At 38.1% G+C, this 26,023-nt stretch overlaps 2 protein-coding genes across 2 annotated transcripts in view; one reads left to right on the top strand and one right to left on the bottom strand.

Annotated features, from left to right (window-relative positions):
• MIOS (meiosis regulator for oocyte development) overlaps positions 1-7,148 on the bottom strand; it is a 34,815-nt gene extending 27,667 nt beyond the window's left edge. Inside the window, exons 1-4 of the mRNA XM_069461510.1 lie at positions 6,990-7,148; positions 5,934-6,030; positions 845-2,178; positions 425-523 (exon numbers count right to left, since the gene is read on the bottom strand). Coding sequence (XP_069317611.1) covers positions 425-523; positions 845-2,138 — 1,393 coding nt within the window. The 5' untranslated portion in view covers positions 2,139-2,178; positions 5,934-6,030; positions 6,990-7,148. The remainder of the gene's footprint in view (positions 1-424; positions 524-844; positions 2,179-5,933; positions 6,031-6,989) is intronic.
• Positions 7,149-17,751: 10,603 nt separating this feature from the next.
• COL28A1 (collagen type XXVIII alpha 1 chain) overlaps positions 17,752-26,023 on the top strand; it is a 158,693-nt gene continuing 150,421 nt past the window's right edge. The window contains exons 1-3 of the mRNA XM_069462091.1: positions 17,752-17,876; positions 20,754-20,914; positions 21,774-22,330. Coding sequence (XP_069318192.1) covers positions 20,791-20,914; positions 21,774-22,330 — 681 coding nt within the window. The 5' untranslated portion in view covers positions 17,752-17,876; positions 20,754-20,790. The remainder of the gene's footprint in view (positions 17,877-20,753; positions 20,915-21,773; positions 22,331-26,023) is intronic.

Raw genomic sequence — 26,023 nt, forward strand, 5'->3', positions numbered from 1 at the left:
TTGGGCAGCAAAATAAAAAGGGGTCTTCTTCAACTAGATATCTTTAGATGTAAGTGTTTAAAAAGCAAACTGCTGTGATAAAATCTGAACAATCAGCACCTTATAATATAAATCATCTGGCATAAAACCTCTCAAATTAGATCTTCAAAAAAATAACACTGAATAAATGAATGATTTTAAAAAGTCAACATCACTTCAAAGAACCAAGACTCACTGCAAAAATGGTTTTGGATAGAAATGTAATTATGCATTTAACATAACAATTCACTAAAATATCTAATCAAAAAACCAAAGAAAGAAAAAGGATATTTATGCCCACAATCCTGAAATAAGTAGGTAATTTCCACCAAATTACCTAGGAGGACAAAAATAAGAGTACAAAACTTATAAACATATTGGAGAAAATAAAATGAAATTTTCTTACCCAAAGATGATTTTACAATTGATTTAATTCCTGCATAAACCAATGATCCTTTGTTGCCTGGAGATTTCTGATCCATGTCTTCTGTGTATTGCTTCATAAGTATTTAAATGCATAGGAAATACTAGTGATGATACATAATAAAATATTTAAAAGCTATATTTGATTTGAAGCTAATTCACAGGCATCAGTGCAAATGAGGTGGTTCTACTATAATGCAGAGATACACTTTCCTTCCTCTTATACAATCTACAAAGCAGTATTTGAAGTTCAAGAGTTTTAAACAATTTTACTTCATAGTTTTAGTATTATGGAACTTGTATTTGTATATAAAACATTCAGCATATTTAGACTGACCTTTCAGCAAACTTTAAGAACATTTCTACCTGATTCACCTCACAAAATTAACAATGCAAAGGATATAGTGCAGAGTATACCAGAGTGACTTGAGCTGTGAGTCGTCATTTCCAGCTAAAATATGGTTTCTCCACACCTGCTCCGTATCAAGTCCATACCTCGACAAAGCCCGAAGGCGCATCTTTGTTGCTATATCTTTTTCTAAAGAATTATCATTTTCTTCTTCTGCACATTCATACAAATGACGACCACAAGCCCACATTAAAGATGTAATTGGGCTCCAGGCAAGAGATATCCTTTCAAAAACAGTGAAGTCAGACATTGTTCGGTTGGGAGTTACTACTATCATTCGATTTTGACTTGTTGGATGCCATGCAAAGGAAGCAATGTAATTGTCACAAGGTTGCACACTTCTTTCAATTATTGTGGGTTCAGTTTCATCCCCAATGGGAGTGGGTGTATGCTGCATATCATACAATCTAATAATATTACTATCCCTTGTTAAAGTGGCAAGTAGACCAGTCCTGGTTGGACACCATGCTACTTTTGTTAAGGGCTTTGGTTGTTCGGTCAGTGTCAAAACTGGCTTCTCAAATTTTCTAAGATCCCATATTGCAACCTGACCTTCATAGAAGGAAGCAACACGATCGTGGAAGTACGGGTCTACTGTCACCCCCTGAACAGCTTTTGTATTTACAAACATCTTTTGGCTTGTATTCCGAAGATCAAATATGGCTAGGTTACGATGCATACCAGCAAGGAGAAGTTTCTGGTCTCGTGGAAGCCAACAAAGAGAGAGACAAGCATCATTCTGTCCTAATTCATAAAGAGGTTTTGTTACTAACAATGTTGTTTCCGTTTCACCTGCTGAAAGTCTCACTTTTTCCATGGGAACTATATCAGGAGTATATTTGCTGCAGATATCCCATATTAGCACTGAAAAGTCAGCTCTGTGTTTATCTAGACCAGCAGCAAGCCAGTTACTATCCAGCGGATTCCATGCAAGGGTATTGCACTGTCGTGCATGTTTTGGAACAAATTCTTTTCCTATCAAATCTTTGAATTTTGAGTTATGATCTTGACCAAGACTTGTAAGTACCACTCGGCCATTTGCTTGTCCAACTGCTAGGAGACATTCAGGATCATAATTGAGATACCAGGCAACGCATTTCATATAGGGTGTATCTGAATTTATTGACAATAATGTAGCTGCAGAGTCTTCAGATAAACGTAAAGATCCAGCTTTGAGTTCTGAATTCACAGTAGATTCCACATGATAAAGACTTAGTTCTGAGTCACACACAACAAATCTATCAACCTGGTGTGGTGCCCACAAAATATCAGGTTTGGTACCGCTCATGTTTATTGACGTGCTCAAAGAGTCCAGTCAGGTCCATTTACTGAAAACGTTAAAAATAAAAAGTTTTAAAATATCAACAAAGTACAATTCTTAAGTTGAATAAACTATTCAAAAAGTCAGGAAATTCTCTATACCAGAACCCTTTTTTTCAATATATTTGTATTTCTTCTCTCCGTCTGCTATGAATTCAAGAAAATATTTATTATTAAAAAGGGAGAAAGAAGAGCAACCACTTCCTCTAATAAAATGAGCTGGTAAGAATCTCTGAGAATCCCATCCTGGCTTTTTTTCCCATGATAAGTTATCTTAATTGCATTGTTACACTAGCACCTTCAGTTTAACTTCAGGGTTACATCAACTTCAGTGCAGTGAGCAAATTAAGAAGTAACATCCCTTTGAAGGGTAGAAAACTTAAAGCATTATGAACCATGTTCCTAAGTAATAGCTTAGAGCAGCACTGTCCAAAAGAACTTTCTACAATGATAGAAATATTCTACATCCTTGTTGCCACATGGCTACTGCACACTAGAAATGTGACTAGTTCAAATTTTAATTTTAATATAAATAGCCACATGTGGCCACCACAATGAACAATGCAGATTTAAAGTACAATGCCACACTAAGACAGTTTTTCTCTTCAACTTTCAATAAAAAGCAGCAGCCATATATGGCAGAATAAACATCAGAATGTATTGAGCAAACATGAGTTCTATTCTTAGCTCTGTGGTATATTAGTTATATTCCTTGGAAAGGTCAGTGAATGTGGGAGAGGCCTTTGTTTTCTCATTTATACAATACATAGATGTTGGTTTAGATTAGTATTTCCCAAACCTCAGTCATGTATCACCTGTCCTGTTAATATTTTTCTTTAAACTGACTCACTTTTAAAATCTGAAAATTGACTTTAATCTCATCATAAGGTCCATGAATCATGGGTATGCTATGCTAATGATATTTTTTCTAACATATGGTAAAATAAACATATAGCTATTAAAAATGCTTGATTGTGTTTTATCTAAAATTCATCCCGTTTACAACCAGGGGTAGGCACACACACTTTGGGAAAATGAATTAAGCGATCATTAGACTCTTTCACTTTTCAACTCTATAAACCTTGAATAAGTATTAAAAATGAAATTTTTGAAAAAATAAAGTCTAGCAGCAGAAGTACAAACTAAAAATAGTTCTATAGTTAAAAATGATGTTTTAATAATAAAAGATACCTAGAAAAACTTAAATGTGTGTTTTTACCTGAGGCTAGCAAGACGCAATAGTCTTGATTCAAAACAAATGAACATACTTAAAATCTTCATTGAAATTTTTATCTGTAAAACCAGGTGCTCAGTTCCTAGAGGGCAAAGTAATGGTTCACCTATCTTTCTTTTTTTTTTTTTTTTTTTTTTTTTTGTTGAGACAGAGTCTCACTTTGTTGCCCAGGCTAGAGTGAGTGCCGTGGCGTCAGCTTAGCTCACAGCAACCTCAGACTCCTCGGCTTAAGCGATCCTACTGCCTCAGCCTCCCGAGTAGCTGGGACTACAGGCATGCGCCACTATGCCCGGCTAATTTTTTCTATATAGATTTTTAGTTGTCCATATAATGTCTTTCTATTTTTAGTAGAGACGGGGTCTCGCTCAGGCTGGTCTCGAACTCCTGACCTTGAGCAATCCACCCGCCTCGGCCTCCCAGAGTGCTAGGATTACAGGCGTGAGCCACCGCGCCCGGCCTCACCTATCTTTCTATCCCTAGGACCATATGTAGAGCCTGGCACAGACTCCTAATAAAGATACATTAATACTAAATAATTCAACTCAAACGTAATTGTTTTACCTTTTGATCTTGCAAAAGTTTCAGCTAGGAATTACCAGTCTAGAATTTCATAGATTCATAATTTAGACAATTAGGAAAACCATTTAAGAACTCTTACACTGGTTTTATTTCCTTAACATTTTTGAAGCCCAAGATCAATCATTTCATTTATATTCTTACTAGCATCCTCAATTTCTTTATTTCCTTGTCACTTTGGGTTTGCCTTTCCCCAACCCTAGATCAATCTAATTATTTACCACCTTGTCTCCTCCACTCAGGCTATCAAGGGCTACTAGACTGAGGACAGTCTCAAGGCTCCACACACTGATTCCATAAGAAATTAAGGCATACAACATGTTTGGTCTGTGGTGCTGGCTCAGCAATTCTTTTATTCATCTTTCCACTCTGGTCCTTTGGAAATTAAGGGTTATAGAATATCAGCGTGATTTTTTTTTTTTTTTTTTTTTGTTACTCACCACTATACTACCAAGGACTAGAGTGATCTTTTTACAACACAAACTTGACCAGGTTATTCAACCCTTGCTTAAAATGATTTCCAACCTCTCTTTTTACCAATTTCCTCATGCTTCAACCTTCTACCATTCCTAGTAGACGCTGGCTCCAGCCAAGATCAAAGTGCCCACTGTCATAACTGGTTTCAATGATGGGCAAGTGCCCCAAAATAAGCCATCATAACAGAGGATTACTCTAATACTGTTTCATTTATTCTGTAACTACTGACTGGGCTTCTATGTTCTAGGCACTGTTATAAATGCTGGGAACGTGGCAGCGAACAGGGGCAGATAAGGTCCCTGGTTTAATAAAGATTGCATTCTAGCAATAAAGTTAAGTCTAATCTTAAAGAGAGTTTAAAAATTTAAGAATGAGGAGCAAGAGAGGCACCTAATGTAACAGGAAGTAGCTAAGACAGCAAAGAAAAGGAACAGATACTACCGAGTAAGGGTCCATACACTCTCAGAAACAGAGGAAACCTCTTAAACGGAGATATCCCAAGATCTGGCCCATCTTCCTATCTCACTGAAAGATAAATACTTAAATAAACATACTTTTTTTCTAGGCTTCCATTCCACAACCCTACTCCTTATACAACGGTCTAAGTAAACCTAATACCACATGGAAAAATCCATCTTACAAAACACAAAATAGAAAGTGTTAATGTAATTTTTAAAACTTTGATTTACATGACTCTCAATGGAAAATTATCAGCATTTCTTCTGATGTCATGCACTTAAAATATTTATTTTACCAACCACAAAATCTCATTACAGTAATTTACGCAGAATCACAGAACTTTAGAGTTAGAGACTAGGAAATTCTTCTCATTTCATGTGGGAATAAAGTGAACACCAGATGTTTTGGTGCTTGTCCAATGTCTCTCAACTTTCATCCTAGACTACTGCATAGAGAAAGCAACAGCTACCTAACATGCGGGGCTGCTTACTAAAAAATTATTTAAAAATTTCAAGATGGTGACAGCAGACCACTAAGCCAAGTCCTAGTCATTCTAAATGCTGGGCCCTGTGCTATTATTGCATAGGTTGCACATTATGAAGGTAGTCCTGTACAGAGAGGAGCATCTATAACTACTCTCTTACAAAAAGTATTCACAATTTAATACATAATATAGATGGATCCTCACCAATGAACACACATCACTAGCAATCTAGTGTAGAGCAAAAAAACAACCTGGAGTCAGAAATCCTACAGCCACTCACTAGTTCAGACCCTGACAAATCTTTTAATACTCCAAAACCATAACACTGAGATAGAATCTATCCTATTCCCATCTCACAAAGTTGTGACAATTCATTGAAATGAGCCCTTTGCATCACACGGATGTCAGTATTACTACCATTCCCTTAGTCAGCCCTGGAAGTCAATGCTTTTTTCGAATGCCGGAGACACTGAAAAACTGGATGTAGAAGGGGTGGGGTTTGCAATAATTACAGCTTATATTCAGATCCTCACCTTCAAGTTTAATAAGTGCTCATTTCCCATTAATGGTTTCTCAGCAAAGGAAAGGCATGTTGATTCTGTGTTCATCCCTGGAACATATGTAATAGCACTGTTCAAAAGAAATAAAGTGTGAGCCAAATGATTTAAAAATTTCTAGTAGCCACACTAAAAAGTAAAAAGAAATAAATGGAATTACATTTAAAAATACATTTTATTTAACCAAGATATCAAAAATACTATCCTTTCAACATGTAATCAACGTAAAAATAATCATTAGTGAGATTTTTTACATTTCTTTGGGTACCAAGTCTCAGAAATCTGATGTGTATTTTACACCTAACAGCACATCTCAATCCCATGAGGTTACTCGACAGTGAAGTCCAATACATTACAATAATACTAAGTCTATAACGTATCCAATCACATGCTTTTAGTTGTTGTCTTCTACTTTTCCTACCGTGGCAAATTACAACAATAGCAGTTTCAAGAAAATTCCCACCACCACTATCTTCAAGGAGATGCACTGCACATGACCAAACTTCCCTTAAAATATAGTTATACAAAAGGCCTACAAAAGCAGTCATTTGCTAAGCAATTTAGCAAAGCCCAAGGCGTATGTGAGACGATCCATTCATCCTCTTAAGGAATTTTCATTACTCGTATTTGAAGAGAAGAGAGTTCACTGGGAGGCCGTTTAAGAAATACAGTGTTTAATAGGGTACAACTCAAACAGGGAATGTTGCTATTCCGGGTAAACCACGAATCTGAGGGCGAGTCCCACAGACACCTGGCTGAGCCTGCCGTCAAAGGGTGGGACACGGCTGCGCACGACCCCACCGCCCTGGAGGAGGTCCCCGCGCGCCCTCGCGCCGCCCGCAGTCCCGGGGCTCCCGCCGAGGCCCGACCCGCCGCTCGGCGCGGTTATCATCCCACCGCACGGAACGCTACTCCCCGCCGAGCCTCCCGGGCCCGCCGCCGCCCTGGCCTTTCAACTAGGATATCTCGGGCCCCTCGCGGTGGCCGCCCGGCTCCCGAGAGCCGAGACGCGGCCTGGCCGCACTCACCGACCTGAGCTGGCAGCGCGCCGCCGCACGGCCGCTTCCGGCCTGAGCACCGCCCCTCCCGCCGCCGGAGCCGGGACGCGGGCAAGATGGCGGCCGCGGCGGCGCGGCCCGTGACCGGGACCACCGGACCGGGGTCCACGACCCCACCACCACGCTTCGGGGCCGCGCGGCCGCGCTTGGGCCGCGGAAGGGGAGTTCCCCGCCCGCAAGCCCCGCCCTCCCGCGCCGGGATCGCCCCCCCCCCGCCCCGGCGCTCCAGTCCGCCCCGCGGGCCCCGCCCCTAGGGCCCGCCAGCCGGATGCCCCGGCTAGCAGACTCCTACTGCTTTTCAGAGCCGCTGTCTCGTTTCCAAGCACGTTAACTTACTTTAGCTCATTTGATCGATTTTAATTTCTATTAAAATTGAATGCAGGATATGTAGTAGAAGCTCCAGGGTATTTGATTCATGATGTATTCACTCATTGACTCGTTCCACAAACTTGTCTTGAGCACCTATTGTGTACCCAGCTTGGTGCTGGAATGCTGAAGATACAGGAGTGAAGTAAAAAGACGTGGTCCCAGCAGGAAGCAGGCGATAAGACTGATGGATTCCTGGGGCTAATACAGTGCTACACGGGAGGGACGCACGCTCAGTGTCCGGGGTCAGCAAAGCTTCCTTGAGGACCACTAGGCTGAGACGAGAAGGATGAGTATGGGAGTAGCCAAGGAAAGGGAACAGGGCTGAGGGATTTGCTAGAGAAGAGCCTTCTGAGGCTGAGGAAGAGCAAGTGCTCGGTCAGGAGGGTGGACACAGCAGTGGGGAAGCAGTAGAGCATGGATGAGTGAGCAGAGGAAGTGGGGAGATGCTGGAACAGAAAGGCATTGGACTAGCTTCCTGAGTTGGGTGGACTTTCTCCTAAAACCAGTGGTGGAGTCATTGAATGTTTTTAGCCAGGTGAGTGGCATGATCATTTTTTCCTCAGAGATGTGGCAGTATGGACTATCTGGATGAGGGATGATAGAACCCAAGCTACCAGTGGTATGGAGAGTGGGGATGGGGAGAAGTGGGTGGCCTGGGGGATAGTTAGAAGGCGTGATAAATAGAGCCTGATGATTGACCAGGTGAGTGTGCAGAAAGAGGATTCTAGGTTTCTGGCTCTCAAAACTGAGTGAATGGTGCTGCCACAGGTGTCACAAGTCTGACACAGGTTTTCTTCAGATGGCCGAGAGGCTTTGCTTATCTGTTCATGCTTAAAAGTAGGTGGTCTTGGGCTTGTGGTGGTGATTGCTATAAACAGCATAATGACCTTAGTTCTGAGGCTTTTCAAGGCAGATGGTTTTGGTAGGAGAGTGAGTTTGTGGAGAATATTGCCTTATTTCTGCCCTTGGAAGAATGGAGACTGAAGAAATCACTGCATTACTGAGAAAAGACTCCACAGGATTCATCACTTCAAACACTATCTTGCCAATCTTCTCAATGGTTTTGGCCCTGGCTCCAACTCCCCATACAAAACCTCAGATCAATACTAGTCTCTCCCGTATTCACTCCTACCATACATAGCTGAGGAAAACTTCTCCCCTTGCGCCCAGATGACTTTGTCTTTTACTTCAGAAAGAAAATTAAAGTTATTAGGTAGGAATACCCACAGCCTCCCACTGCTTCCTCCTGTTTCAACATTTTCATTCACTCCCATTCTTACCTTCTTCCAGCTGACATAGTGGAAGAGGAGGGGTATGGTATGTTTCTCCACATCTGAGACCTTGCACCATCAATTTTCTCCTCTTCTATGTATCTTCAACCTCTTCATTTCTACTGGTTCTTTACCTTCAACACATGTTTGAGTCACTCCGATTTTCTGCTCAAAGGAAAGGACTGTACCTGTTCTCTTTAATTCCACTTCCTTCTGTCTCCCCTGAATTCACACCACTAAGTCTTTCATGCCACCAAAACTGCCACTTGTTAAGGTCACTCATGACCTCCATGTTGCCAGTTCCAATGGCCAAATCTTCACCCTTGCAGCCTTTGATACTCTTGACTACTTCCTCCCTCTTGCAATACTTTGTTCATCACTTTCTTCTGGTTTGTCTTCTGTCCCTGTGACTTTGCTGTTCCTTGAATGTGGCAAGTATGCTCTTACCTCAGGTGCTCTGCACTAGCTGCTCCCCCTGCTTCCTTCCACCAGATACCCGCATGCTGCATACTCTCCCTTTATTTAAGACTGCTCACTTGTCACTACCTATAAATTAGCTCCTCTGTCCTTCTGCTTTGTTTTTCTTCATAACACTTACCACAACTTCATATACACAGTCATCTCTTTACTTGCCTATAGTTGTCTTTTTCTAGAATATATGCTCCACATCCCCATTTTTCATTCTGTTGTTTTCTTTTCAGTAAGATGACATACCTCTACACCCAAGTTTTAGCAGGGCACTTGGTGACCCAGTTAAAGATGCCATTCCTTGGCCTCCCTTTCAGCAAGGTGTGGCTATATAAAAAAGTGCCCCGTGAGATGTGAATAGCACTGGATCGTGTCCCTTAAAAGGGAAGCTGCTTGCCCTATACTTCCTCTTCCGTCGTCCTGCTGTCTGGAAAATAGCAAAAAGAAATGTAGACTGGAAATTAAAGCCATATATAAAGGAAGGCAAAGCTGTCCCATTAGCCTAAGTCCCAGCTTAATTTCAGGGAGCTGAGGCACTTCCTCCTTTGAATCAACCACAGACTTGGATGTGTTATGGACCATACTTGTGTTATGGACCAACTTGTGTTATGGACCATAACACAAGAGAAAATAAACTTTGTTCTTTTAAAAATCATTATTGGCTGGGCACGGTGGCTTATGCATGTAATTCCAGCATGTTGGGAGGCTGAGGTGGGAGGATCACTTAAAGCCAGGAATTTGAGACTAGCTTGGACAACATAGTGAGACCCTGTCTCTATGAAAAAATTAAAAAAATTAGCCAGATGTGGTAGCATGCACCTGTAGTGTCAGCTACTCAGGAGGCTGAGGCAGGAGGATCCCTTGAGCCCAGGAGTTTGACAACACTGCACTCTAGCCTGGGTGACAAAGCAAGACCCTGTCTCCAAAAAAATTAAATAAACAAACAAACAAATAAAAATCATTATTTGTTTGGAACCTGTTTGTTGTAGTGGCTTAGCCAATTGCCTAACTAATACACAGGGGCTTTGTCTACTTTGTTCTCTGCTTAATTGCCAGGACCTAAAACAGTGCATAACATAGAGAACATGGTCAATACAAATTCACTGGATACATCCTAAAACAATATCTTTCTCTATTCTACTCCCCCCTCTAGCTAGTGTCTTTTTCTCTGCTTCCTTTCCCACCTAAGTTGGCTACCTTTTACTGTAAAAGGACAGATAGTAAATATTTTAGACTTTTGGAGCTATATGGTCTCCATTGCAACTACTTAACTCTGTTTTGTGGCTAGAAAGTAACTATCAACAAGGAGTGGGGAACAGTTGAGTTCCAATAAATCTTTATTTACAAAATAGCTGATAGGCAGATTTGGCCCACAGGGTATAGTTTGCTGACACCAGTTGTAGATAATGGGGATATCTACATGTTTAGCCCTATTGTAGATAATGTCATTTTTGTCTGCAAAGAACTACTCTTTGCATTGGGGAATTGCCCTGTTCTGTGTGGTTCTGAGGAGACCATCAGTCACACTACCCCTAATACACAGATGGACATGTGATCCAGAATTGCATAGAGAAAGCTATTCATCTGGATAAAGTGATTGAATCAGGAATGGACACATGATCCTGGGACTGTTCTGCTATGGTTCTCAAGGAAGACAGTCTCTTACTTGTAGTGGGATGGTCTCAGTGTTGGAGGGATGAGAATCTGGGGCTGTCAGTAGATATCTGCATCACCAATTGGAGGAAGCTTGTTTGTAGTCAGAAAAAAAACAAGATCAACACAAGAAAGCAGAACTGAGAGATAAACAGGGAGAGAATGCCAGTCAAATTGGTTAAGCCCTAGATTCAGTTATCCCAAGCTTTATTTGTCCTGGGATCAGTAGCATTGCCATTACCTGGGAGCTTTTAGAAATGTGGAATCTGCCATAGTAGCAGTATTTATACAACAGAAATATGCTACAAATTGGGGCTTCAATTACTGTCTTATAGATTGTCTAAAGAAAGTGATGGAGAAAACAATAATGCAGATTAAACTCAAAAGTGTATTGTATCTGTGAGAATTGAACAAGAAAAAAATTGAGGAAATATTCCAGTAGTTGAAAATTATCTTTGTCAGCTGTGAAGTTGCTTATATCAATGACAAATGAAGTTTCAATACACATACATACATCTTTTTCTCTGTTTCACTTTTGTTCTACTTGTTAAAGAAGAGGAAATTGTCAATCAACATTCTTGTTGAAACTACACTCATTCATCAATTGTAACCATTGGTCGGCTAAGAATATAAGAATTTGGCCAAAAATCAATGAAAGTATTCTGTGAGAATCAATATGTCATATGGAATTTACAATAAAGAATATTGTATATTTTTTTATTTTTATAAATTGTATACTATACATTCTTTATATCAATAACATTTATAATAAACTTATGTACATGTATATGTATACATACATGCACTTTTTTTTTTCAGAGAGCCAGTTGTGAAATACTTTTGAGCAAATCACTGGTTACTATGTTTATCCTTCATTTCTTCTGCTTTCCTAGGCCAATTAGGTGCTAAGTTCTTTTATTCCAATTCCTAATATTTCTTAGAATTGTTCAACTCTTTCCATTCTCACTGCTGATGCTGGAGAACCTTATCTCTAGCTGGTATCATAGTAAGCTTCCTAGTGGGTCTCAGTCTCCGGGCTTGCTTTCCCACAATTGGTTCTTCACACAGCAATCAGAGTGGTTTTCCTAAAATGAAAATGTGATCAAGTCAGTCCCCTGCTTACAATTTTTTACTGACTCCCATTGCTTCAAGATAAAGTTTCAACCCTTTAACATGGCATAAAAGAAACTCATGTTTATCCTCTGCTCCTGCACTTTCAACCTTCCTATCACAGCCTGGGCTGGGTGCCCTGTTTGTAGGCCTCTTTTACAGATGTTATCACATTGTATTGCCATTGCCTTTTTTTGTCTAACATTTTGCTATGAAAATTTTCAAACATACAGAAAAATTAACAGGATTGTACAGCAAACCCATTACCCAACATCTAGATTCCACAATTGACATTTGATCCACAATTAACATCTTTGCTCTATCACATATCTATTCATCTACCCATTTCTCTATTCATATTCTTTTTTTATAATGCATTTCCAAGTAGGTTGCAGACACCGGTATATTTTTCTCCCAAACACTTCAGCATGGTATTGCTAACTAGAGTTAGAATATTTGATTACTTAAAAAGATTTTGGGGTAAAATTTGCCATTGCTTTTTACTTGCTTATCTCCTTCACTGGGTTGAAGTGACTGTGTCTTATTTGTTTTCTACCCAATGCCTCACACATAGTAGGAACTAAATTAATATTTATTAAGTGAATGAATTTCAGATTTCATCAGATGTTACTTAGAGAGCTTCTTGATTCATATATAAAAGTTGTTTTAACCCTTTTGGTTTGTCACCTGCCCAGACAATTTTAGAAAGCAATTTACATTCCACCCTTTCAGCAACAAAGGAATTAAGAATTTTAATCTATTAGCAGTAGCAGACAAGCTGACTCTCACACTATGTCTTTCCACAAAGTTCCACAAGGTGGTGCCCAAATATCTTTTTTCAAACACTAGTCCCTCACTCCCCATGATGAATCCTGACTAAATTATGTTAGTATTTGGCATTTTTGAATTTTAGCATAATAGGAAAGATATGATTAAGTAAAACTACTTAATATTAAATAAAATTATATAATTTCAGAATCTATACCTCTGGATATAAAACATGAATAATGATTGTAATAGGTACCTTATATTTATATATAGAGTTTAGTATTATAAAGGTTCTTTCATATCCCCAAATAGTAAAAAAATTAATTCACCTCGAGTCTCTTTTACTATAAACTTTGTCCATGAATAATTTACCCTTAGTACAGAATTTAAAAGAACAGAGCAGCAGCAAACTATTGCACAGGACAAACTATGCAATTTAGATGTAACTCAAAAAATAAATGACTCTATTATCTTAATTAGGAACAATGCCGTGTAAACCGGCATTGTAATGGGTTGACATGATGTGGGAAAATAAATTACTTAATGTTCCTAAAACAATTTTGTTCCAAAATCTGAGTGTTATTAAAAAAATTTTCTTTGTTGGATATTCTTATTAAATCTCAAATATACTGACCAGAAAACTCAAATGGATGTTGAGTTTCTGCAATTTATTATTCATGCAAATGATGGTATCTATCTGTGTTGCTGGCTATATTTCCAACAGGTATCAAACACATGGACCTAGCGTCACTGAAATCAGTGTAACAATGCCCAGCTCCTCAGACAAATCTGCCCAAACCTGGGGGAGAAAGTTCTTCAACTAACTCAGGATTCTAAGAAGTGATGTTCATTGCCTTTGATGGCCCAGGCATTAAGATTTACACAGAGAGATGTTAGACGCACAACATGCTGGAATTTAGCCGAGGAAGATTTGTCCTGAGCCATTTGTCACTAAAGTTAAACCCATATTTTCCCAAACAAAATTTGCTAGCCATATGGCCTCCTTTTTTTTCCTGCTCTGGCACAAACCTGGGTGGTGTAAAGGCCTAAAATCTTCCTACAGTATTTTGGGATTATGAAAGGTGGCCATTTGATGCACAAAGATCTTAATTTTATTTCTTCAATGATATATGATTTGACCTGCAGGTGGGTCTTAATACTTGCCCCCTATATTACTAACTGTGGAATGGCAGAATTAAATTAAAGTGATCTCTAAGTTTTCTTTCAGTTCTAAGTTTTGATGCTATTATTTGTCTCTAATACAAGAAAAGTTTAAAAACCAACTAGTGGGTAATCAAAGAATTCACCAAGATACAGTACAACACTGTCTAATATCTGAAAGTAAAATCAGCTGAATGAAAAAGGGGAAATATTTTCCCCATTAGAAGCAGGGTTTAATCAAGGTGTAAATAGATCTGATTTTTCTCTCTCAGTGGGCTCTGCATTAAAAAGGTAAGGCTGCTTTATCCACTGACTGAAGGAAATAACTAAAGAAAAAAATTGAACATTCAAACCCATGATAGGACCAGATCAATCTATTTTCAGAGATTCCTTAAAAACGAAAATTGTAATATTTTCCAGATGGCACCATGATTTTTTTGGTATAAAATAATTACTTTTAGTAAGAAACAAACAACATGGAAAGAAAAAGTGTTACTATTGAAGGAATATTTTAGAGAAAGAGTTTAATAGTCCTGAGATTGGTACAATGGAATTGATGCTGTCACTGTGGTCTGGGAGGCACTGTGTGTTCCACATGTGACACAATTATTCAATCTGGGGATCAAGTGACAAATCACGAAGCAAGATATATTAGAGAATAAACAACATAAAAAATAATTGAGTCGATATTGCTCTGAACCTAACACAGCTCTAAAAAATAAAATTTAGCAATAAAAAAAGTAGAGAGAATGTGGAATGGTCAACTCGTTTAGAATTTGGTGAGGGGTAGGGCACTGGAGTCACACTGTTCTAGACTTAAGCAATACCACATTTCCTACATTTTATTGCCAAAAAAAATTTTCATTTCTTTATTGTCTTTGAATGCTTTCAGTGCTTCCCCCTTTTTTTTGATAAATAAGATCAATACCATTTTGTTGTTTGATAAGGTTTGGATATTTGACCCTTCAAACCTCATGTTCAAATTTGACCACCAGTGTTGGAGGTGGGGCCCAATGGGAGGTGTCTGGGTGATGGGGTGGATCCCTCCTGAATGGCTCGGTGCTGTCCTCCTCACAGGAGTGAGTGAGCTCTCACTCTGTTAGTTCCTGTGAGAGCTGGTTTTTAAAATGAGCCTGGCACCTCCCTCCCTCTCTCTTGCTTCCTTTTTTGTGTTTCACACAATAAAATTTTCTGAAATACATAAGTCCTAACAGACTCCTTTTAGATGATCCTAGGACCCTAAAATACCATACCCTTCTGAAATGGAGATCGTGGCACTAGTAGCAAAACCTGACAAAGCCAATATAGATTCTACTATGATAGAGTATATTAAAAAAATTGAGAAAGTTGAAAAAAGATTTTCGGTCTAGCAGGGCTTTGGCAAAAAGCAATCTGTTGTATCATAGTCTTCAAGTCATTGACGAACACTGAAAAAAAAATACTTCTAATAATCATTCATTTAACAAATATGTATTGCGTGCTTACTCTGGGCTATCCATGGTATAATGGTAATAAGAAATATAGTGTGCTATTTTTCTTCTAAAAGACTTTACTACAGAACAACTGCCAGAAGGCTTCAAGTTGCCTCTTTCTAGTCATCATGGTTACCCATGCAGTCCCATTTGGTCTGGTGTGCTTGCAGTAGCATGCGAATTCAAGACCATCCGTCAGGATTAAGACTGCAGGGGAATGCATGAGTAGGCAGGACTCCTACCTCCACCAACTTCAATCAAAACAGCTCCTATGTGGGAGGGCTTCAGCCCATTTCTCCCCTCCAGGAATTACCTGTTTGCTTCTTAAAGGCAGTATTCTTCTGCACATTGTTAAGCTGACTCAGCAAAAAGAGAGTTGACCTTCTGGAAAAAAAAATGCTATTAATACCTCCTTGTCCTGTGATTCTCATCTGACAAAAGTAAAGTGTGGCTAACATCCGCAGGCTATTAGGTAAATACATGTTCCCTAGGAAATTCCATTGTTATTTCTGTAGTACACCCATCATTTCTTCTTTCTGTTACCAAAGCCCCACAAAACTACATCAGTTCCTCAAAAACTGCTTTGTGATGAAGAGACAGTGGAAACACACACATTCACATGGATATCTAATTTAATGATGCAATAGTTGTGGTAAGTGAGGCTCAGGGTCATATAGACCTGAGTTAAAACTCCACATTGGCATTCTGTAGCTTTAGTATGACGTGGGCAAGTTACTGAACTCCTCCCTGCCCCCATGTCTAAAAAAATGGGAATTCTTACAGCACCTACTGTAAGCACAGAAGGTCCTTCAGTAACCTTGTTTCGCTGTCATTTTGTTATAACATTGATGAGAAAAAAAATCCATTCCAGTAGATCTCACTGTCTGTGTGGAGTTTGCAAGTACTCCTCATATCTGCATGGGTTTTCTCTGGTACTCTGGTACCCACGTCCCAAAGCTGTGCACATCAGGTGATTGGCATGTCTTCACGGTCCCAGCGCGAGTGAGTGCTGGTGTGCGGGTGAGCACGCCCTGCGATGGGATGGTGTCCTGGTCAGGGTGCGTTTCCTTCCTGTAACCTGAGCTGCTGGAAGAGCCTCCCCTTCCATCTCTACCCCGAAATGGAATAAGCAGGTAAATCATTTTGACTTGTTTTTTTTTTTTTTTAAACTTCATACCATGATACTGCATACTTGTGTTTATTAATCTTTCTTAAATGTATGTACAGCTCACATTTATTTCAATGTTTAATATTAGAAGTGTTTGGGGTCTTTGTTTGTAAGTTTGGTGATGTTTTTGTGACCAGAAATATGCCGTAGGAACTTAACTCTTGTTTAGATCAATTAGCCTATGGTAAAATGCATTTCATTATACATCATTTCTCCTAAAGTTGCAGTTTCCAAGAATCTATTGATGACGTTCAGTGAGGACGCGCAGTATGTAGGTGGTCGTCCTTGTGAAGGACTAAATGAGATAATGTATGTGAAGCAGTTAGCACAGTAGCTAGCCCTGTAAGTGTTCGTGAATTGGAGCTACTATGATTATAATAAGGAAATCCATTATATTAAAATTCCTAAGAAAGTTGATATTAAATAATTATAGCATGGACACTTATATTGCTTTCTTTGATGATTTTGCTATTCTCTATGTCAGAGGCAGTTCGTAGAGAAGCCTGCCTGTTAGCTGTCTAGGGATCAAGGGGTTTCTTGGTGGTACGTTTTATACTGATAAACATTGAATTAATGTGGGCGGTAACCACAAGGTAGAAAATAGGATAAAAAAGAGACTGGAACAACCACAGTGACTTCCTTCCCTGGACAGAGATTTCAAAATATTGACCACTGTAAACCTCTCTCTCATGTTACAGTTGGAAAGGATCTTAATAAATAATTAAATCCAATGCCTCATTTCACAAGTGGGAAACTGAGGCCCCTGTAGGGACAGAACCAGGACTATACTCAGACCACTCTTCCTTTTTATATTATATAGACTTTTTATTATGAAAAATTTCAAAAATCATAGAAACTAGATAACGAACTAGAATAGAACTAGAACTCGAATAATGTATTCATACTTATCATCCAATTTCAGTAATGATCAACATGTTATCTCTTTTGAAAAACCAGTTTTGAATTTGAGTCTGATGTTATTTATCCTCCTTCATAGAGCTGTTCGGAACCAACATCTTAGAGTGCATTTCCCAGGTAAAGAAATGTGGGAATAAAAAGAGAACATAACATGAGAAACAAAGGCAGGCTGTCAATAAAAGCTTAAAATATAGAAGATTTGCTCAAATTGTTTTTACAACTGTCTGGAAAACACAGTCTTTTCCTGAAAGGACACTGTTCCTTTAAATTGCTTACTGATCCCACCCCGATCTTGCACCCTGGCCAAATGCCTGACCACTCTTGCTTTAACTTAGTCTAATAAACACGAATAAAAAAGATTGCAAAAGATCCAAAAGAAAAGGCAAATTTTATTTCCTACAGAACAGAACAATATCAAATAGCTAACTTCATCCCCAACAATTGTCTTTGCTGTTGGCATTTACACAACCAGTCTTTAATTCCTGTTTGACAAACATTATAAGGTAAGACGTAACTGCTTTTTTTAGTCACTTGAAATCAGATAGGCTGTCTAGGAACTGTGGAAGATTGAATGGCTTACATACTTATGTGAAAAAAGCTCGTCAAAAGTTTTTTTATTCTCTGCCATTACTTTAAATCAATTATTAGAAAATATGAATATTATTGAAGTGTAGAAATTTAAAATTTATTTTAAAATTTATTTTTAATTTACAGTATACTATATAGCATTGCAATGATGTTAATATCTTTGGGGACATCTTTTTCTTAATTTGGAGTAAGTTTTTACAATTCAAGATTAATGATAGAATACTTTAACTTCGCTAGTTTGGCAATTTGATAAAGCCTTTATTCAATCATTCTATCTTCCTGTAGAAACAAATGGGAAACAAACAATGTGAATAAAATTGGTAAACTCTGCTAAAATATAATTTTATTTTTGAAAAATCATAAAATAGAAAGTATCTTGGATTTATTGATTCTAATATTTACCCAAAATAAATTTTAGGCAAAAAAGCAAAAATATGGCATTTGGTTAAAGTCATCATTATTTCTGCATTTATAAACCTTAACCTATAGTAAACATAGAGGTTTACATTTCTTTCACTTAACTAATGGCATTTTTTCCCCTGAAAGCTGTTTTGCTTGTATGTGACACATGAAAGAGGGAAAAGTGAGAATTATTAAAAACTGAAGCAAAAATAAAACATGGTAAAAGTGATTCTAATCACTTTTGGGTAGGCTCTCAAGATGCTAAACTAACAAAGAAGAAAGAGATTTCAGGACGGCAGCAAAACCACAAAAGTAGAGCAATAAAAGTAGAAAGGTATGAGTGTCCTCTGGCTACTGGGAAACAGAAACGAATAGCAAGGCACTGGTTTGGGAGGGCTACATAAAAAATGTCAGAGCAAACAATAATAAAATATGAGACATTGTGATTATTGCTGATGAATAAGTTATATTTGTGAACTCATATATATAGGGGTTCAGGTATGAATTCATGATCATATGACAATAAAACTGTATGAGCAGGTGCTTAGTTTGGGGAAAAGATAAGTTTTTATTTAAAGCCAGCATTTCCAAAGGTGGCTCAGTCTACCTTTCTGTGGTTTTCTTCTCAGGATCCTGTACGGGATTCACCTTCTTTAGGTTTTTGAAGAGTTGCTTGATCATGTTGCTTGGAAAATCTTGTTTGTTCTCCATGAAATTCACTACTTAGTCTTATTTCCAGAACTTCTGAGATATTCTTTATGGTATGCACTCAACCAAAAAGAAAAGTTATATGTAACACAAGGGACATGGTGTTATTCCTTTTCCTCTCTGAAAATGGAATAGCAGCTGTGTTTTTCTACATAGACTTATCTTAAAGTCTAATTTTCAGATTTTAAGTTGTATATCCTTTGGTATTCTCCTTGGTTAGCAAGGGGATAACTTGAGAAAGGATGTCTTTGGTGTCCTTCTATTTCCGTAGCATACTTCTTGGTTTGTTTTTAATACCCAGCTGTCTTTACATCTTAGTATACCTGGTCTGAAGATCAGTTGGCATTGGGCCAATAGCACTTGATGCACTTGCTAGCTGGGATGTTTGGTCCTACTGATCCAAAATTCTCCTAAACTTCCAGCTGGATGATGCTATTTGAGGAGCAGACTATGGCATGAAGCTATCCAGTGGTCCACCCCCAACCCAACAGCTTTGTTTCTCTTTGGGGTTTATCCATCTGGCATGTATGAAAAAAGTCAGTCTCCCATCTCACTCCTCACTGCCTTTGCATATATTTCCATGCTCTATTCAGAGCCTGGAAAAATCATGCTCATGATTTCCCAATTCCCAGTCCTTGAAGGCAAGGTGCCAAAGAAGAAAAATGTGATGCCTTTTCCAGAACTCCTGAAGTCAATAAAGTTTAAGCAGGCAAGCATTTTCAAACCATGCTGAATATTAGTTCAAAATAAGCTTTCTTGTTCCCATTCTCTTGGGCACACTGAGGTAGCAACACATGAGTCTTCTCTCGATAGGGAGGTCTGTGTGTTTTAAAGTAATTTGGGGTGTAGTTGGGCATACTAACTGCTGGTGACTGAGGATTTTAATACAGAATTAGATTTTTTTATTGTTACTATATTCAGAAAAATAGTTTTTCAGAGCTGTTCAGAGGGAGTGCTTCTTGACTTCAAGTTCTCTCTCTGTCTGTTAGTTCTTCCAACTAACAATGGAAGAACAGTGTTGCTTTTAAACAAATCTGTTGTTTTTGCTCTCATACTCTTTTCATTCATTGGATATGCAGCTGAAGTCCAGTTTGGATTCCTGATGGAGAAAAAGTTTCCAAAGCAGGAGTAGAAAAGAGAAATGGGAATCTATGGAAACAGAAGGGCAATTTAATTTTTGCCTTGACCTCTGAACTCACTGAAGTGTGTGTGTATTATTAAGACCGAAATGGTGGTGGTTATCTACAATTCTGCAAAAGATTGGATTTGTCAGGAATCAGTTATAATGAAAATGAATGAAATGACCATGTAGTAATCTGAATTCACCCTGAAGAACTTGCAAATTTCAAAGCAGACCCTGTGATTGAACCACAGTCACCAAATAGAGTGGGATTGAAATGTTTTTAAATGCTTCTCCCCACTCTGTGATCCTGATAATATAATTGGAAATTAAGGATATTTGAATATAGTTCTTTGAATATATCAAAATATTAGCTAATAAATGTTTGGTTATGGTGCCATAATTTATTTGGATTAGAAGCTTTTAAAATCTCAATGTGAATATTTTTCTAGAAATAGGAATGAAAACCCCTTTCTCTAATCACATGCCAGTTTTCAACTCTGCTGAAAACAGCAAACATTATATCTTATTAAAGTATTTATAACTTATGTTTCTATTAAAGGTGCTACAAGACAGATGATTTTTCACCATCTACCATAATGTGGAACAGACATTTTGTCTTCTGTCTCCTGCTTTTGCCAGCTTTTATGAGTCAAACAGCATATGGACAAAAAAAGAAAGGACCAAAGCCAAATTTACTTGCAAGGAAATATGACCTCCAGGGTAAAAGAAAAAAGTTCTGTTTTTGTTTTTAATTGTTAGTTTTAGCTTGTTAAAACACAGAAGTGAATTTTTCTAAATAGCATTTGATGTAAACAGCAAAGCACATTTTCATGTGATGTTCTATTTTGATAAAATTGTGATATTATAATACACTTTACATACTTATAGCACATCTGAGTTTGTAGAGCACTTGTGCATTTATTATCTCATTTGAGCCTTACAGTAACCTTGGAAAATAGGCAGGACAAAGATCGCCACCCATATTTTAAAGAAAGTGAGGCCCAGCGAGGTTAAGTGGCACACTAAATATGACAGGAAAATTAACTAGTAAGATGCAGAGTTAGGACTGAAACTCAAATTCTCTGTGTTTGTTTCTTTCTTCGTTACTCTTGCTACAATGTGTGTAGTCATTTTCTCCCTTGATTTCAAGAAAGTTAAAAAAGTCAAATTAACAACAACAAAAAAACAAAGTGGGTAATCACCAATATGACATACAATCTGAGAATTAAGAGTATTATTTGTTTCCAGACAACTTGACAATGTTGCCCAGTGTTTGTTGGATTTTAAAAATATGATGCCCCCTTTTTCTCCCACTTTAAATGGGTTTAATATTGAAAAGATGAACAGAATATACGTGTATTTGATTGCTTTTAATTTGCATGATTTTACAAGGGGAAAAGAATTTATAGACTTGGAAAGAGATTTAGTTCTTTACAATTTAGGCCTTATCTCTAAGGTGTCTCTCCTACCTCACTCAAAACCAAGCAATACACAACACACCACCTCAGGGCTTTCCTTACGCAAAGTTGTTTCATGAGCAGGGACAATTATTTTGCTTAACCTATTTGTTCTATTGCAGACTCCATTTGCTTCATAGATATTGTCTTCATCGTGGACAGCTCTGAAAGTTCTAAAATTGTTCTCTTTGATAAACAGAAAGATTTTGTGGATAGCTTGAGTGACAAGATTTTCCAAATGACTCCGGGTCGGTCCTTGAAATATGACATCAAACTGGCAGCCCTTCAGTTTAGCAGCTCTGTTCAAATTGATCCTCCTTTTTCTTCTTGGAAGGACCTTCAGACTTTTAAGCAGAGGGCCAAGTCTATGAATTTAATTGGGCAAGGTACCTTCTCTTATTATGCCATCTCCAATGCCACTAGACTACTTAAGAGAGAAGGGCGTAAAGGTGGTGTGAAAGTGGCTTTGCTGATGACTGATGGCATCGACCATCCAAAGAATCCAGATGTTCAAAGTATTTCTGAAGATGCCAGGATTTCAGGAATATCATTTATCACCATTGGACTTTCCGATGTAGTCAATGAAGCCAAACTTCGTTTGATATCTGGGGATTCATCCAGTGAACCCATTCTACTGTTGAGTGATCCAGCCCTTGCAGATAAAATTCATGATCACCTGGTAGGTACCCAATGGGTTGGTTATATATTTCTCATAATAATATTGGTATTTTGGTTATAAATTCTATAAGGAAAGATACTAGATCAAAAAAAGAAAAAAGATAGAATTTACCTTGGAAATGGAAAGAAGAATCTTTCTGCAGTCCCTTTCCACTTCCTTGATGGTTTACATTGGATAAACTGGGGAAGTACCAGGCTCATTCCCTGGAATTGCATTTCTATCTTTGTTCGGAGCCAATGCTAAAGGTTTTGGAAGGATTACTTTCCAAGCATATACCTTGGGCTCCTGTTTATACATTCTAAGACCATGAACATACTGACTTATAGTCAATTTGTGCTCAACTTTTGGTATACTGTATTTGTATTAAGTTGGTCTTTTCCCATGTCATATCTGCAGAAATATTTTTGACTTTCTGTCTCACTTATTGTCACACTACTCAAGAAAAGTTCATAGACTTCTAATTGTTTAAATCATCTCCTTTTTTCTTAGATGTTAACAAGCTCATCCAATTTAAAATTAACTGCAACCTGCAGTCAACCAACAGTCTCCATCACATCAATGAGTCCCATTTCGATTGGTCTGATTAGCTTTTCTTTATTGGGTGCTGAGCTGTGTGTGAAGACCTTTCCTTGCTATGTTGTAAAACACAAGGTGAAATAATCAAAATGAAATCCTTCCTCATAGCATTTCTCAAGGAGGAAACTCCAAGAGATAAATTGGTTGGTTTGTTAAGTGTGAAAAATGGATTTTCTTTAAAATACTGATTTCTTTGACTTCCTGAGAAGGCAAGACAAACGTGTCCTTTCAGTACTGAGCATTTCATGTGGTTGTTTTCTATAGGTCGCAAGAAAACTCAAGCCCTATGTCAAAGATTATTTTGCTCCTTTTGTCCTTTCCTCCAATCCTTTTCCCAATATTACTCTTATCTCTTTACTTTCAGTTGTTTTCAGCACGAGACCTGAGTATTTCTTATCTGAATAATAGCTATCGTGTATGAGTGCTCTCTATGTATTAGACATTGGTCTGAACACTTTGTATATTTTATTTTATTTAATGATTGACACAATCTTACGAAGTAGGTAATATTATTATCCCCAATTTATAGTTGAAAATTTAAGGCCAGCAAAGACTCTGCATGCTTAACCCCGTAAAGATATATCTAGAGGGGAAATGGTAACTATTTTTTTAAGGTTCTTTCAATCAGAACTGTGCTGAAACAGGTTAGCAACAACCCTCCTCCAAAGTTACTATTGTTTCTAGCCTTTTCTCCTTGGGGATTGAGGATAGATGGGAGAGTCCTGCTTAGACCAGAGATGGAGAGGATGAGCCCAGCCCCATGGTGCTTGAGGTGAGTGCTTATTCTGAACAGCTCTTTTGCATGAAAGGGACACTTGCAGTGGTGCCTGGCTAACACCTAGCCCTGCCTGTGCCTGCTTTAGGAGGTCCTCACCACTGGACTTAAGACAGAAGTTTCTAGCATGTGCAGGAGAGAATCCTGGGGATGTGAGTGGGCTATTGTTTCTTCTCTACCTTCACCCTGAGTGTGAGAAGAGCTGATTGTAGAAAGGTTTGGGGCAGGCAGCTCCTTGTTTGGCCAAATGTGTAGGCTCAGAATGTTCGTACTCCCTCCAGACACACCCTTGCTGAGAGCTGAGGCTCTTGATGGTAGACTGGAAGCAGGGCTGTTTATCTGTTTCTGGGGAAACCAGAAAATGACCAACACTGTGCTTCCTTAGCATCCTGTGATTTCAGCTTGTTTGCTTAGCATCCTGTGATTTCAGCTTGTTTGTTCAGATGGAAGCTCAGTGAATAAGCCACTTCTTAAAAGAAGGTGCTGCTTTCCAAACACTTCCAAGTTCTTATTAGGCTCCTAAAAGAATGATATGCTAAGTTTCAGTGTTTCAAATTGCCACCATGTAGGAGGCAGAACTTGAATCTCGATGAAATCATTGGAAAATTCCTCATCTAATTCATTTCTATTACATCTTTATTTTAGTTTTTTTAACTTTTTGTTTTGAAATAACTATGTAGTTGACTTTTAAATAAGTTAATTAGATATAATTTATGTATAGAACTGCATCTACTTAAAGTGCAGTTTCATGAGTTTTGGCAGATGTGTGCACTCATGAAACCAATAGCAATTAGGACGGAGAACATTTCCATCACCCCTAAGGGTTTCCTCATGCCTCTTTGTAATATATCCCTCCTTTGCTATGGAATTACTGACCTGAATTTTGTTATTCTAGATTAATATACACTTTCTAGAATTTTATATGCACAAACTCATATAGTGTGTACTCTTTTTGTGTCAGGCTTCTTTTACCCAGCATAATGATTTTGAAATTCATCTGGGTTAAATTTTTTTTTGTATCAGAAGTTTATCCATTTTTTATTGCAGAATAGACTTAGTTGAATGCAATAGATATGATTGTCTAGAATGAATAGATTTTGCAAGAGCCAAGACAAATCAAGAAATCATTGCACATTCCTTGACACTTTTAGTAGGAATTATCATGTAAGAATTCTATGAAAACATTTTGGTTCTGAATTACCCAAGAGAGACCTAATGATTCCAAATTGAAGAGGACATATAAAATATTTTTATTATTATTTTATTATGATTTTATGTATCTGTATTGAAAACTAAGAAACAAATTCAACCTAATGTCCTGGATAAATTACTCAATCCTTTAGAAGAGTAAGAGAAAAAATGTGAAAATTTAAGAAATATTTTTTTCTTTTATCATCTCTGATGTTAAATTTTTAAAAAGTCTTTATAGAAATAAAGGTTGTGACAAATTTGTCTCTTTTTCTGAAGAATCTTTAGAAAAACATAAGTTTAAGGCATCGCTTCCCTCACATACCAAGAAGGGATCAACTTGATAATTTCTATATCATCTTTAGAAGCCTATGCTTTATTTTTTTATTAGTTATGATCAACTTCCCAGTTTTTCAAGAATTCCTTTGTTTAGAGCCTTATTTCTGTTTTCTGTTTCAGATTTTTTAGTGGCTATCTTGCTACTATATTAAGCTGCAAATTTTTTTCGTCATAGAGTTTGTTACCCTTGCCTACCAAGCACTTTGCTATCATCCCATTTTCTGTAACACTAACAACCTTGTCCAGTCCTCACATTTCCTCTGTCCCCTTTTTGTAGCATTTACCTCATACTCATTTACAAAATTGGCAGTTCCATTTTAGCCTTCTCTTTTCACATAGATACCATCACAAAAATCTGAATCCATTAATAAAATCCTGAATGCATCTTCTTTTGCTCTAGTGAGGGCCTTTGCCTATTTATCCTTCTCATGGAAAGTCAAGCATTCACCTAGACCATAATTGAACATACCCTTCTGCCTGGCTTTGACCGTGTTCCCCCAGCCGTTCTCCTCAGCCTGCTTCCCTGCCTAAGTGGAAGCTCTCACCACTTCCCAAGGTCTCCAGCTCTGTCCATGTGGGCCCTTCTGGCCACTCCCTTTAAATGTCCCTCCTCACTGCTTTCTTTGTCTTATTGCCCACACTCATCTTTATGATTTGTTTTCCTCATAAACTTTGACATATAGAACAGCATACCATCAACAAGTTGGTCCTTTGCATTCCTCTCTTCAAAATCATCCAGAAAACCCACCTATTCCAGGAAACCATCTCATTACCAGCTCTTTCTCTCTTCCCCCAGGCGAGGACTCCTTCCTACA

Source organism: Eulemur rufifrons, chromosome 29 (assembly GCF_041146395.1).
Source record: "Eulemur rufifrons isolate Redbay chromosome 29, OSU_ERuf_1, whole genome shotgun sequence".
NCBI lineage: Eukaryota > Metazoa > Chordata > Mammalia > Primates > Lemuridae > Eulemur > Eulemur rufifrons.